At 40.1% G+C, this 13540-nt stretch overlaps 1 protein-coding gene across 1 annotated transcript in view; it reads left to right on the top strand.

Moving 5' to 3' along the window:
* The window catches only part of LOC102048716 (ras and Rab interactor 3), a 175240-nt gene that overhangs the window by 60781 nt on the left and 100919 nt on the right, over window positions 1-13540 (top strand). The window contains exons 4-10 of the mRNA XM_055715960.1: window positions 790-864; window positions 2924-3008; window positions 6929-7032; window positions 7768-7842; window positions 8845-8870; window positions 9569-9622; window positions 10688-10830. Coding sequence (XP_055571935.1) covers window positions 790-864; window positions 2924-3008; window positions 6929-7032; window positions 7768-7842; window positions 8845-8870; window positions 9569-9622; window positions 10688-10830 — 562 coding nt within the window. The remainder of the gene's footprint in view (window positions 1-789; window positions 865-2923; window positions 3009-6928; window positions 7033-7767; window positions 7843-8844; window positions 8871-9568; window positions 9623-10687; window positions 10831-13540) is intronic.

Raw genomic sequence — 13540 nt, 5'->3', positions numbered from 1 at the left:
GTTTGGGATTCCTTTGGCAATGACATTATGCATGATGTGAAAGATTCTTGATTCTCTTTTTTTCCTGTTGCACCTCTCTGCAAAAGATGCAGTTGTAATTACAAAAAGAAACCAAGCCTGAAGAAATACAGAAAAAGCCATGGAGTTTTATATTTTATTGTAGACAAAACAAAACAAGTAAGGTCTGTGAGCTCCAGTTTTTCATTCCCAGCTCAGGGAAAGTAAAAAGGAGTTGTGTTTGATGCACAACAGCAGGATGAGGCCGTCTGTCTGAACACAGCACATAAATCCACATAAGACAGTGAGAAATCACATATATGCAGGGAACCAGGATCATTCCTGAGAGGTTTGGTGCAGTGATTCATGGTCAGGGCCTGCTTATTTCCGGGTGTGGTTATTTATTGAGTATTGTTAATCAACATGGTGTTAATTTCCATTTAATTACTTTATCTGATAATTAATTGAAAATATAGATGATGATTACATAGTTTTGTAAACCTTACCCATTACTTTTCTTTATATGAAGTCTGTTCTGGGACCCTATTCTGTCAAACTGTGGTACCTCTCATGTTCTAGGGTCTGGCAAACATTCTTGTTCTTAACTTCATCTTACATTCAATAATCTGTTTTTATGCCATAAACTGATCAGCAGAGGGATTTTTATTTGGAATGGAATAAAAAATGAAGCTATATATTTTGGTTAGTCTCAATAAATACAGCATTACTTTCTTTCCTCCTTTCATGTACAGGAAAAATCTGAAGTATTTAATGAATTTATTTTCTTTACAGGCTCTTTATATGTTCTATGCTTTGGCTATAGTGTGTGATGACTTCTTTGTTCCATCCTTAGAGAAAATTTGTGAGGTATGTTGAAGAACTTTGTTCCTTTTTTGGAAATTCATTTAAAGACTATTATAGAATCAGACATTTTACGCTGTCGTTATTTGGAGTTTATTCCTGTCAAATTTTTGGCCTCAGTCTTTTTCAAATGATTTGAGCTTTTCATAAAAAAAATGAACCTAGGCATGTTGGTTCCCCTGGTCACACTCAAGGAGAAAAAATGGAACATTTAATGAGATCAGATGGCAAAACCCACTCTTAAATACCTGAAGCATATAGCTAGAAAGGATATGACATATGGGTGAGTTTGGTTTATTATTATACTCCTAGTTTTAAAAGTCACTTTTGAAAAGAAATCATACATAGACGAATTAATGTGTTGGCAATGCATATTTTATTGCACATCTACCACTGTATCAGCAAGGAGAAAGCAAGCATATGTGGTCCTGGCATAAAGTGGAGAAAAGTGAGAAAATGGAGAATGCAAGAGAAAAGTGTGTACCTTGGTTTAATATGGAATGAGAATACATATTTTTATATGCAAAAAAAAAATAGTAAATAAATGTAGTTTCTTTAAATAATTGTTGAGAAGAATTTGCAAAATTACATGTGGAATTCTAATTGAGTTGTTTGGGACAGGGTAGAATTTATACTTTGCATGTAAATGGTGTGTCAGATAAAGCTTTGGTGAGCAAAATGAATACAAAATACAAAGCCAGATTTTAATTCCTTTTTGAGGGCAAAATCAAAATCTCATATCCTTTGCTTTTTAACAAAAATATGTATGACCATTTTCTGGAAAACTTCTGTAGCTAGTGAAGTATTTTCCTATGGATATATGTACTAAATTTCTATTAGTGTTACTCAGAGCTATGTACTTACACTTAACAATAGAAGAACAAATAGAGGAATAAGGGAGGTGGCCTTATAATAATAAAATACTCAATAGGGATCTTTTCTTTCCCTTTGCAGATGTTTTGTCTTCAGTATGCACCTTACACACCACATTTAAGTTGTACCACTTGGGTTGTACCAATTAAATTGTCACTGATCCTTCATAAAATCTTTGCCTCTTGTCTCATGTTCTGCTGAACATTAAAACATCCAAGAAGAATTCAGATAGCACATGTTTGAGCTCCTGCAACAGTATGACTGGTAATAGATCAAATGGTACAGTAAGGGCTTGTGTTTGTATTTTGTCAGGTTCTGTAGGATGCCATTTTCATCAGCTCAAAATGTTGCATACTGCCTGAAAAATACAGGATTTCTGTACTGGTCCTTTTTGGTGCTATTCACTTTTCTATCCTTGGAAGAAAAATAAGGTACTAAAGATGAGTCTAGAGACTCTCAAAAAGGAAAAAGCTCCTCCATAAAACCTTTATAGTTCAAGGGAGAGATCATCAAGAGAGTATTAAAATTGATGCAGCCCACCTGTGGATCTACACATGTTTCTACTGGTCTGAGAACTCCAAGTTACCTATATCCTGTTACAGCTTAAGAGACATTGTCATAAAAATACATCTGTCTACAGTCCACAGGCCTCTCTGTGTCTAATTGGACTAATTTTGCCTTTGTCAGCGGACTCACTTTTGATTACCCTAGCTGCAAAGTGAAGCCAGAATCAGTCCTGCTGTTTATAAGATTTATTCACAGAGGTTGTATTTGTCTCTTACGGATTTTTATTTTCAAATCTTAGAAGCCCCAAGGATTCCCTGAATTCTTGAATGATTGTATATAGAGTTCCAAAAGTAAATTAATGAAAACAATTTGGGATGTTGACAATCTTTTTGAACCTGCAGAGATGTTTTTCTCTAATCAGTTACGTGTAAGTCACAATTGACTCTTCAATTATATGTAAGTAGGTAATTTTATCTGACACTTCACTGAGTTAGGGTATAAACATTTTACTTGCCTGAAGTATATTTGCCTTTTCAAAAAGCAATGTCTTAATTTGTATCATAGTGACTGTTCATCCTTTAACAGTACTGTGGCCAGAAAATGAAGAGCTTCTGTCTTTGCAACTGTAGAACTGTGTAATGTAAATACAGTAGCAGTGCTGAAATTACCAGTGCTTTTCTTCCAGAAACTACATTTGAGTGAAGATGTTGCTGGAGCCACATTCATGGCAGCAGGGAGCTCCACTCCAGAACTGTTTGCATCTGTTATAGGTAAGGAGCCCACACACTAGCTTTTATGAGATCTGATGTTAAAAAAATCAGCAGCAGATCAAGCAGAGGTATCCAAAAGTGCTAACATTCTTCTGTCAGTTTATAATCAGCAATTGCAGCTGTCAGCTAGTCTGTGGTTCATGGTATAATTAACTGCTCAAAATATCTCATGAAACTGTGAATCTCCTCTCAAAACACAGAGAGGAATGGCTGATTCTGAACATAGGAAGTGGATGAAGAGATTTATTGCAGTCCCCTGAGAGAGGATTGGAGATACTTGATGCCTCTTTGACTTCTTTCTTCACAAATAAAGGGAATTAATTTTAGCAAGGAAGTAGGAGAACAGGGAACATGGGAAAAGAACAAATTAAGGTATAGATAAGTCAGATCTGTTAAGGCAGAAGGACACGGTGTACATTACTTACAGAATTACTTGAAGTAATCTCTGAAATATTAAAGATTATTGGTATAGAGAGAAAGTCTAAATGGCAAAAGCAGTACCTATTAAGAGAAGGAAGGACACAGGATTACAGATAGAGAACAAGAAAAGCAGCAAAGGAAAAAAAAAAGTTTGGGTTGGAAGGGACCTTTAAAAGTCATCTAGTCCAATCCTTCCTGCAATGAGCAGGGACATCTTCAACTAGATCAGGTTGCTCAGAGCCCTGTCCAGCCTGACCTTGAATGCTTCCAGGGATGGGGCATCTACCACCTTTCTGGGCTACCCTGTTCCAGTGTTTTACCACCCTCATCATAAAAAAATTTCTTCCTTATGTCTAGTCTGAATCTACCCTCCTTCACTTTAAAACCATTACCCCTTGTCCTATCACAACAGGCCCTACTAAAAAGTCTGTCTCCATCTTTCTTATAAGCCCACTTCAAGTATTGAAGGTCTCAATAAGGTCTGCCCAGAGCCTTCTCTTCCCCAGGCTGAACAATCCCAGCTCTCTCAGCCTTTCCTCATAAAAGAGGTGTTCCACCCCTGTGATCATTTTTGTGGCCACCCTCTGCACCTGCTCCAACAGGTCCACGTCTTTGCTGTGCCGAGGACTGCAGAGCTGGAGGCAGTGCTTCAGGTGGGATCTCACCAGAGCAGAGGGGCAGAATCACTTGCCTTAACCTGTTGGCCACACTTCTTTTGATGCAGCCCAGAATTCGGTTGGCTTTCTGAGCTGTGAGTGCGCATTGCCGGCTCATGTCCAGCTTTTCACCCATCCGTACTCCCAAGTTCTTCTCTGTGAGGCTCCTCTCAGTCCCTACGTCTCCCAGCCTGTATTGATACCGGGGGTTGCCCCAGTCTAGGTGTAGGACCTTGCACTTGGCCTTGTCAAACCTCATGATGGTTCACATGGGCCCACTTCTTGAGTTTGTCCATGTCCTTCTGGATGACATCCAGTCCCTCAGTTGTGTCAGCCGCACCATTCAGCTCAGTGTTGTCTGCAAACTTGCTGAGGGTGCACTTGATCCCATGTCTATGTTATTAATGAAGATATTAAACCGTACTGGTCCCAATATGGACCCCTGGGGGACACTGGCACCAGTTGTCACTGTTCTCCGTTTGGACATTGAGCCACTGACCACTACCTTCTTGACGTGACCATTCAACCAGTTGCTCATCCACTGAACAGTCCACCCATCAAATTCATATCTCTCCAGTTTAGAGGAAAGAATATTGTGGGGGACTGTGTTGAAGGCCTCACAGAAATCCAGATAGATGACATTTGTAGCTCTTCCCTTGTCCACAAATGTAGTCATTCCATCACAGAAGGCCACTGGGCTGGTCAGGTAAGACTTGCTCTTGATGAAGCCATGCTGGCTGTCGCAAATCACCTGCCTGTCCTCCATGTGCCTTAGCATAGTTTCTAGGAAGGTCTGTTCCATGATCTCCCCAGGCACAGAGGTGAGGCTGACAGGTCAGTAGTTCCCAGGGTCCTCCTTTCTACCTTTTTTAAAAATAGGTGCGATGTTTCCCGTTTTCCAGTCACCAGGAACTTCACCTGACTGCCATGACTTTTCAAGTACTATGGACAGTGGCTTGGCAACTATATCAGCAAATTACATCAAGTCTCTGGGATGCATCTTGTTAGGTCCCATAGACTTATGTATGTTCAGGTTCCTCAGGGATCACAAACCTGATCTTTTCTTGGAGTGGGATGGATTTTGCTCCCCCAGTTCCTGCTTTGTGGTCCATCCATTCAAGAGGTGTGGGAAGAGAGGTTGCCAGTGGAGACTGAGGCAAAAAAGTTGTTGAGTACCTTAGTGTTCTTCTCATCCATTGTTACCAGTTTGCCAGTTTTGCTCATCAGGGACGGTACGCTTTCTTTGACCTTCCTTTTCTGACTGACATACCTTGCAGAAGCCCTTATTATTATTCCTTGCACCCCATGCCAAATTCAGCTCCAGCCACGCCTTGGCCTTCCTGACCCCATATGTACACAACCTGGGCAGCGTCCCTATCCTCTTTTCAGGATACCTGTCTCTGCTTCCACTGCTCATGCATTTCCTTTTTGCCCGTTATTTTGACCAGCAGGTCTCAACTTATCCATGCCACTCTGTTGTGTTCCTTTCCTGATTTCTTACACCTGGGGATTAAGACCTCTTGTGCTCTATGGAAAGGGTCCTTAAAGGTCTACCAGCTCTGATCTTCTCCCTTGTCTCTGAGGGCAGTTTCCCAGGGAGTCCTATTGACTAACTCATTGAACAACTGGAAGTTTGCTTTCCTAAAATTCAGGGTCTTGATTTTGATCTTCACCTGACCCATATCCCTCAGGACTGTGAACTCCATCGGTCAAGCTACCTCCAGTCTTGATGTCACCAATTAGCTTACTTGTGTTGGTGACCACCAGGTCCAGTATTGCATCCCCTCTTGCAGGGCTGTCTATTATCTGGCTTAAAAAGTTATCTTCAATGCACTCCAGGAGTCTCCTGGATTGCCTACAGCTCACCATGCTGCTTGTCCAGCAGATGTCAGGTGGTTGGAGTCCCCCAGCAGGTTGAGAGCCTGCAAGTGTGATGCCTCCTGTAGCTGGAGTAAGAAGGCTTTGACAATAGGCTTCCCTTGACTGGGTGGCCTGTAGTAGACAACACCAACAAGGTTCCCTCTGTTGTCTTGGCCTCTGATTCTTACCAATAAGCCTTCAACCTGCTCATGAGTATTCTTCGGAGACAGCTCTTCACAGTCTATCAATTTCTTCATGTAGGGGCAACCCTTCACCCCTCTTTACTCACATGTCCCTTCTGAACAGGCTGTAGCCATCGATACCCACACTCCAGTCACAGAATTTGTCACACCAAGTTTCAGTAATGGCAACTAGGTCATGGCTTTCTAGCAGCACAGTGGCTTAAATCTGATAAATCTGTCTTTAGTAAAGCCTCAGTAGGCTTTGCACTACTATCCTGACTGGTATTATTACAAACTTTATGGAAACACAGTCTAAAGGTATGCATTATAACCTCATGTCCAACTTACTAAAAAGCAGCAAATATAAACCTTTTAGGCTCCCTTTAGCAAAAGATATCCAATTTCTCACCTGGGAGAAAAGTTTCTGTGCTTTTTTATATTGTTTGAAATAAATTCTGTGTTCCTAATGTGACTGGAGATGTTTTATACTCACTTGAATAGATCACTGCACCACTAACAACCAAGCTGTGAAATACAGGACTTACTGTTGAAATAACTAGCTAAGAAATCATTTACTTTTAATAAAAATACATACGTAGAGATGTTAAGCCAAAAATGGGGAGCTGCTAGCTAGACTAAAAGCACAGAATATTCCACAGAGAAGTGAGCATTTATTACGAAACATGTTTTGTTTGAACTTTGAAGCAACCTCTTGTTCTCAGGTAGTACACATTCTAAGTAATTGCCTCTGACCTAAAATGAAATGACAGAGGTAATAATGCATGTTTTGCTCCCTCTGCAGGTGTATTTATCACTCATGGAGATGTAGGAGTAGGGACCATTGTTGGTTCAGCAGTTTTCAACATCCTCTGCATTGTTGGTGTCTGTGGACTGTTTGCAGGACAGGTTTGTAAAATAGTTACCATTATGGAGTTCAGTTGCTTATAATTTTAGGGGTTTCCATGAGAAAATATTAAAAAAAGAAGAAGGATCAGTCAAAACAAAAAATGATCTGGCATTGTGAAAATGTCAAATGTTGGAAAGAATTTGCAAATGCTTTACAAATAACAAATGTTTCCAAAAAGTTCAGCTGTAGTTTCAGCAGTGTGAACATACAGCATACAGAGAAAACTGGTTCCTCTTCATACAATACCATGTTCACATTAAAATGATCAGTGGCATATGCTGATCCTTCCTGGTAGTGATGGTGTTCAAAGAATCTAGGACTCAAGCATGAGATTTGCTCCATCTATTCAGTAGGTGATTAGACTGTGTATCATATTTTTTTCAGGTATTAAGTCCGATATATCCACAAATATAATGAAGTGAGAACCATTGTTTTGCTGCAGCACATTGAATTGTACTTTAGAATTGAAATTATGACCAATTAAAATATCATTAGTAAGAAATTTATTTCATTAATGGAAGTTTCTATATGATTTTTATTACTAGTCCCTATTATATAGATCCATTGTCTAACAGACTTGATACGTCTTCCTGTTAGCATAAAACCGCAATAGGTTCCAGACTTGTTGGTGATAATAATTCTGCTTACACACAGTAAGTGATTGCAAGACACAGGCCTTTTTCTTGTCTTTAAAGTCACATACTTTTGTTGGCTGAAGGTGTGATGTTTTTCAGGTGGTTTGTCTCACCCAGTGGGCTGTGTTCCGGGACTCTGTATACTACACGATATCTGTGATCATACTTATTGTTGTAAGTAGTTCTCTTACCAATTAATGTGTTTCATTGCTTGAATTTTTGGAGGACCAGCCTGTTAACTATTGATATACACTGGTAAACAGTTATTTCCCTAGCTAGTTCTAGTGACACCTGGAAGTGAGGGCTCAGCTCCACAGCATGGTCCAAATGTAAAACCTTCATACAGCCCCACAGAATACGTGTCCATTGGTGTCCATTCATTTTGTACCTACAGTCCGTACAGTTCTGGAGGCTAGCAGGCTAGTGTTATACAGTGTAGTTAGCACTCTCTGACTGAGGGGACTGTTTGTTGTGAAGAGGAAACATTTTGAGCTGCACCTCTATTTTAAATAGGGAAGGTGACTGTTTCTTGCTTCTAAACAGTAATTTTATTTCACAGATTCTGGGTAAATTTTTCTAAATAGAGCACAGGTGAGATACCACTTTGTTCATCTAGAGTGATGTAGTTGTTCCTGAATGTGTGCATTTACTGTGTCTGGTGGCAGGGAGGGGAAGAATCCACTTAGTTTTGTAATAAATATGGGTCACTAGCTGCCCATTCAGTTACAGGAGTTACATAGGCTGGAATAAAATGTGTATAACCACTTGGCCTAAGAGCACAAGTAAAATGGTTGCCTTTTCTGCTGAAACTAGTCTAGCTGTTTAAAGTACTCAGAGCTGGGTCTCTTCGGAATACACAATTTTGCTGTCATTTACACAGCACGGTGTGTGAGTACAAGTGTGCATATCAGTCTGTCTTTCACATGCACACACAGTTTTATAAAGAGTATTAATAACAGTGACTGAGAGGGATCCAAGCCTTGTTCACAAGGTTTGTGCTTTGTGAGGGGCGCAATCCATACAGTGAAAGTTTTAGTTAGAAAGGGTCAAAGCTCAATGACCTTTAGCTAGATAGCTAGATATGACTGATATTTATTAAATTTGACTGTTTTTCAAGATAGATCAGAAAAATGGTCAATTTATGTGGTTCCTTTTTTTTTTCTTTCTTTCTTCTAGTTCATATATGATGAGAAAATAGAATGGTAAGTTGTGTAAATTATTCCCTGAAGTCCCGTATTTGCCCTGAGACTGATGACTAAGTAGAGTTGCAGTGTAATTAGCTTTTATTCATAGATGCTGGGACTATAAACTGGATTTGACGCCTAGGAAATCCTCTGTATTTTCTTTGGTTATATATTTAATGATAATCAGGGAAAACTAAAAGGAAATTTAAGAATGTGGAAACATTAACAAAGTAAATAGGCTATATGTAAGGCCTGAAGACTCAGATGTGCAGGGAGGGTAAGCAAGTTCTGCTGCTCTGATTCTGCCTGTTGGTATTTATGGGGGTACTAGGTGTCCCAAAGAACAGTCCAAGATGAGATCCTAGTGGAAGATCATAAGTATCTTCTAAAATAGTCTTCTCAGAGTGCCTGGCCTGTGCTTCATCACTGAAATGACAAAAGGCCTTGGCATTATGATCCTTAGAGGGTAGCTATGGTTTCAGTCTGCATACCACATTTCTGAAATAATGCATTACCTTTTATTTGCATGTTTATTGGAACTTGAGAGTCTGCTCCCCTCCCCTATTCTGCTGAGGCATTATCTAATCTTAATGATGTGAATCCTGTGTACGGAAATGTGTACTTGTACTAGATGTTTTATGCAGACCCCTACGTAAACTTTTAAAGCATACAGCTGTTTGAGTGGCCTTTTAATCCTTTATTTTTGTTTCTTTGAGGTGGGAAAGCCTTGTACTCATCATTATGTATTCGTTCTACATACTTATCATGAAGTAAGTACTTTTCTTCTCGATATGCCCTTTAGGTGTTAATTGACCATCATTCTTTTGGTGTGGTTTTGTCCTTGGCCTTCCTGCTGAGGGCAATATAGCCCATCATGTTTCTGAGTAAGAACCCTCGCTTTTTTTTATGCTTGATCAGTTTTGCACTAGATTTGTGCTCAGTCAACAGCAAATATTTTCATGTATCCTTTACATAGTGCACTGAGGTAAAGTAGTTTTCAGAAAAAGTTGAAAGAAAATTTCATTTATACAGCAATGTATGAAAAAGTTCATTGGGTACTCTGGATTGTAAGCACACAGCATGTCAGATATTACACGTTTTGTAACCTCTAAAGAACAAGGTCAAGAAACATTAGACAGAGTGCTAAGCATGTATTTGTGTTAAAACAGTCTCATACCAGATTGTATACTGACATCCTTCTTCTGTAGGGTCATTGCCTCTGACAGGAGAGTCAGGGGTCTGACTGTTACTGCAAGGGTCTGTGAGTCCACCCTCCTGCTGCAAGTTGCTTAGACTTATTCCCTCGTGCCCTCCCCTCACCAATAATCCTTTTTGGAACTTCAGCCTCCCTTTTCTCCTACATCAGGTCTTAGCAGAATTAATTGACAGCCCTCTTGGATCCCACCCTAGTACTAAAAGAGATGCATTCTTTCTTTAGAAGGGTATGGTCAGCAGTCCCAGAAATGCTCAAGCATCTGCCATGGGAAACACAGTACTGAGAGAAACAGTGAGGTGAATTACAAGTTGATGCAGGAGGAAAGAAGCCATTGTACAGTGAATGTCTTGGCTACAAAACCCACATCTCTGGTGTTTTTGCCTTCACTAAATCTGCTGTAGTGTCTTTTTGCAGTTTTCTGTATCTCATGATAGGTGCAACCCTTGCTTTCCTATCAGCTTGCCACTGAATTGAATAGTCCTTTCTCTTAACTTCCTATTGTCCAAGAAAATGCATGTAGACTTTACTGCTTGCCTGCGTAAGTTGTTCTCAGGCACTTAAAGTCTGATGAGGAGATGCAACAATCCAACCTTTTCAGATCTTTCCTTTGCACTTCCAGGTACAACGTAAGGATGCAAAATTTCTTCAGCCTTAAAAGCAAGAATGTTGGAAGTGGTGACACAGTTAACAATGAGCTGGAAGATGGTAATAAATGTTATGCCTCTAGTTGTGATGACCCATCCATTCCATTACTATGGAAAGGTAAGGCTGAGCAGACAGGACTTGGAAAAAGAGTAGTTCACAGGATACCCTTTTTATTTTTTTAATGCGGATCAGAACAGTGTTGATATTCAATCATAAGAAGGATTTTTTTTATTGGGTTAACTTGACAATTCAGCAGTCAGACTGCCAGATGAAAAAACCTCAGTCACAATTATTATTTTTTTTTTTTATATACTGAAAACAAGCTGCTTTGCACATTGGCAATTTTGCTCCCTTTTCATCTCCTGTTCAGTGATGAGCTACAACACTGTGAAAGAAATATTTTTTTTTTGCCAGGAAGAAGGTAATTTTCAGTTCAAAAATTAGCTTGGAACTAGAAGCAGAGACTTGGGTGTTGAAGGAAAGGACATGGGCAGATCAGTGGGCAAGAGGGATTATGTGTTGAGTTCAGATCCTCAGAAGACTGACTTTCACATGCCTAAACAGCTCTGCCTACATTGCCAAGCACATATGTAAAAATGAGAAATGCAGGTTCTTTGCTGTCTGTGTCTTTGACATAAAGGGGAAGAAGTTGATCCTTGCTTCTGGTACTGAAGGTAAGCAAACATTACCTGGGTATTTTTGGCTTTTTTGTAAGCCTGTTTTTATCATTGTCTTATCCCTTTTCTCTTCCATTCCCTCTTTTCGCTGTAGAGCAAAATCATTCCTACTTTCAATGCACAAACTGTATAATTTAGTGAGCTCTTGGGCTACTCTTAACAAGTGAGGTCTCCTCGCTTTGTTCTTTGCAGATGTTTCCTATTCTAGGAGACTGAGCTCAGCAGCAGCGTAGGTAGCATTGGGAAAGGTCCGTATGTAACAATAAATAGTGGCAAACAGGAGTTTAGAGCAGACTTGGAGAATCGCACTCTCTTCTGCTTTTGGTGTTTAGGCTGGAGTCTCTTCAAGGTAGGTTCTGTCACTTACCACAGGTTTATGCAGTGACAGCACATTGATATTCTGGTCTCAGATATGGTGTTTAGACAGTAGTTTAAAAGAGATTTAAAATTACTTCTCACGGGACTTTGCGGCATAATGAAATGAAGATGTCTTTGAAGTCCTTTGGTCTCAATCTACAATGAATTTTTTGTGACCATTGACTATGATGTAGTGAAGTCTGTCACTTGGATATGGAGGTACGTACATACCAGGTTCAGAGGGTACCTCCTAGGGCAGGTGTTGCTTATGTTTTATTCAAGTGGGGGTGCAGGAAAAGAGTCACCCAGTGAAAGAACACAGATATTAGTGGTTTTTACTTCTGAGGCATTTGTTGGGTTCTGATGTTATATCCCTGCATGCTTTCCTCTCTAGCCACTGTGTGGTGAAGGGATGATAGAGCAGAGTGCTTGCCTGCCCACTTATTTCCTTCTCAGGAAATGTGAAGATTATTTAATACTTGTAAAGAACTTGAAAAACTAGAAAAAGGAGCAAGAAAGCTAATAAAAACCTGGACTCATGAGAATGGTGTCTCCACTAGCAACTGCCCACAGCAGATTTCTTCTCTAATTTTCCCCAAAGATGCATTGAAACTGCAGTTTCAGTCAGATTCCCTTTGCCTTCTCTAGCAGCCATTACACAAATGCATGCTGCGTTGGAGGAACCATTGTTCAAAGTGTGAGAGTATAGATGTTGTCACAGGCAAACCTACCTGGGATGAGAGAGGATGCGAAGAAGTGATTAACGAGGTGACTGGGTTTGAAGTGAACAGTGTGAGAGGAGGATGGCAGTGTTAGCCCATCTGCTTTGTAGATAGATGGTTTGTGTGTCAAGAAGCTGTCCTAGAAACCATCTCATGGCTGCCTGTTGCATGTCCCTCCTGTTGAATCAAAATATGCCATGACCTATCAGTGACTCGCTGTTAGTTGACACTTGGTTGGCTTTAGAAGCTGAGTTGCACCTTCTGCAGCAGCAGCTTTCAGAAACAGGGGCACTGCTAGTAGCAGGAAGAGAACTAGAGCTGGCCCTTGCCTTACCTCCAGCCAGTGGTTAGCAAGTTTCAGGATCCGTGGAAAAGCATCCCTTGGCTTCACCAAGGTGTAGGTTTAACTTTAATCTGACTTTCCACAGGAGGAAAGTCTGATTACTTCGCAAAAAAGAGCAGTTGCTTTGGATGAGGAGCTTCCTTCCTACCAAGGATTGTTAGTCTGTTGCTCAAGTGCAGATAAAAGGCAGGTTCACATGCTGCACAGCTCTCTCTTATGCTTGTAAGTTTTATTACTTTCAGGAGCTTCCAATGGTGCAATATAAAAACTTCCGTTACTCACGTTTCAGAGAAAAAGGACAGCTTTTCACCATAAGATAAATTAAATCTCAAGGGTGAGTTCTACAAACACAGGTAAAGGCGAAATATTTGTGCTTTGTGGATGATGTTCCTGTTTTAAAAGTACAAACATGTGACTCACTGCCCTTGGCTTTTATTATGTTGTTGTGGTTTAATGCCAGCTAGCAGCTAAGTACCGTACAGCTGCTCGCTTGCCTCCCCACCCCTACCTTTTGGAATGGGGAGGAAAATTGAAAAATGTAACACTCATGAGTTGCACTAAGAACAATTTAATAATTGAAACAAAGTAAAATACAGTTAAAACCAGTAATAACAACAGCAACAATTGTAATGAAAAGGAGAAAGAGAGGAATTAAACCTAAGGGGAGGAAAAAAAAGATAAAAACTCAAGTGATGCATGATACGATTTTTCACCACTCGCTGACTGGT

Source organism: Falco cherrug, chromosome 7, assembly GCF_023634085.1.
Source record: "Falco cherrug isolate bFalChe1 chromosome 7, bFalChe1.pri, whole genome shotgun sequence".
Taxonomy (NCBI): Eukaryota; Metazoa; Chordata; class Aves; order Falconiformes; family Falconidae; genus Falco; species Falco cherrug.
This window is presented reverse-complemented; position numbering and strand designations above follow the sequence as displayed.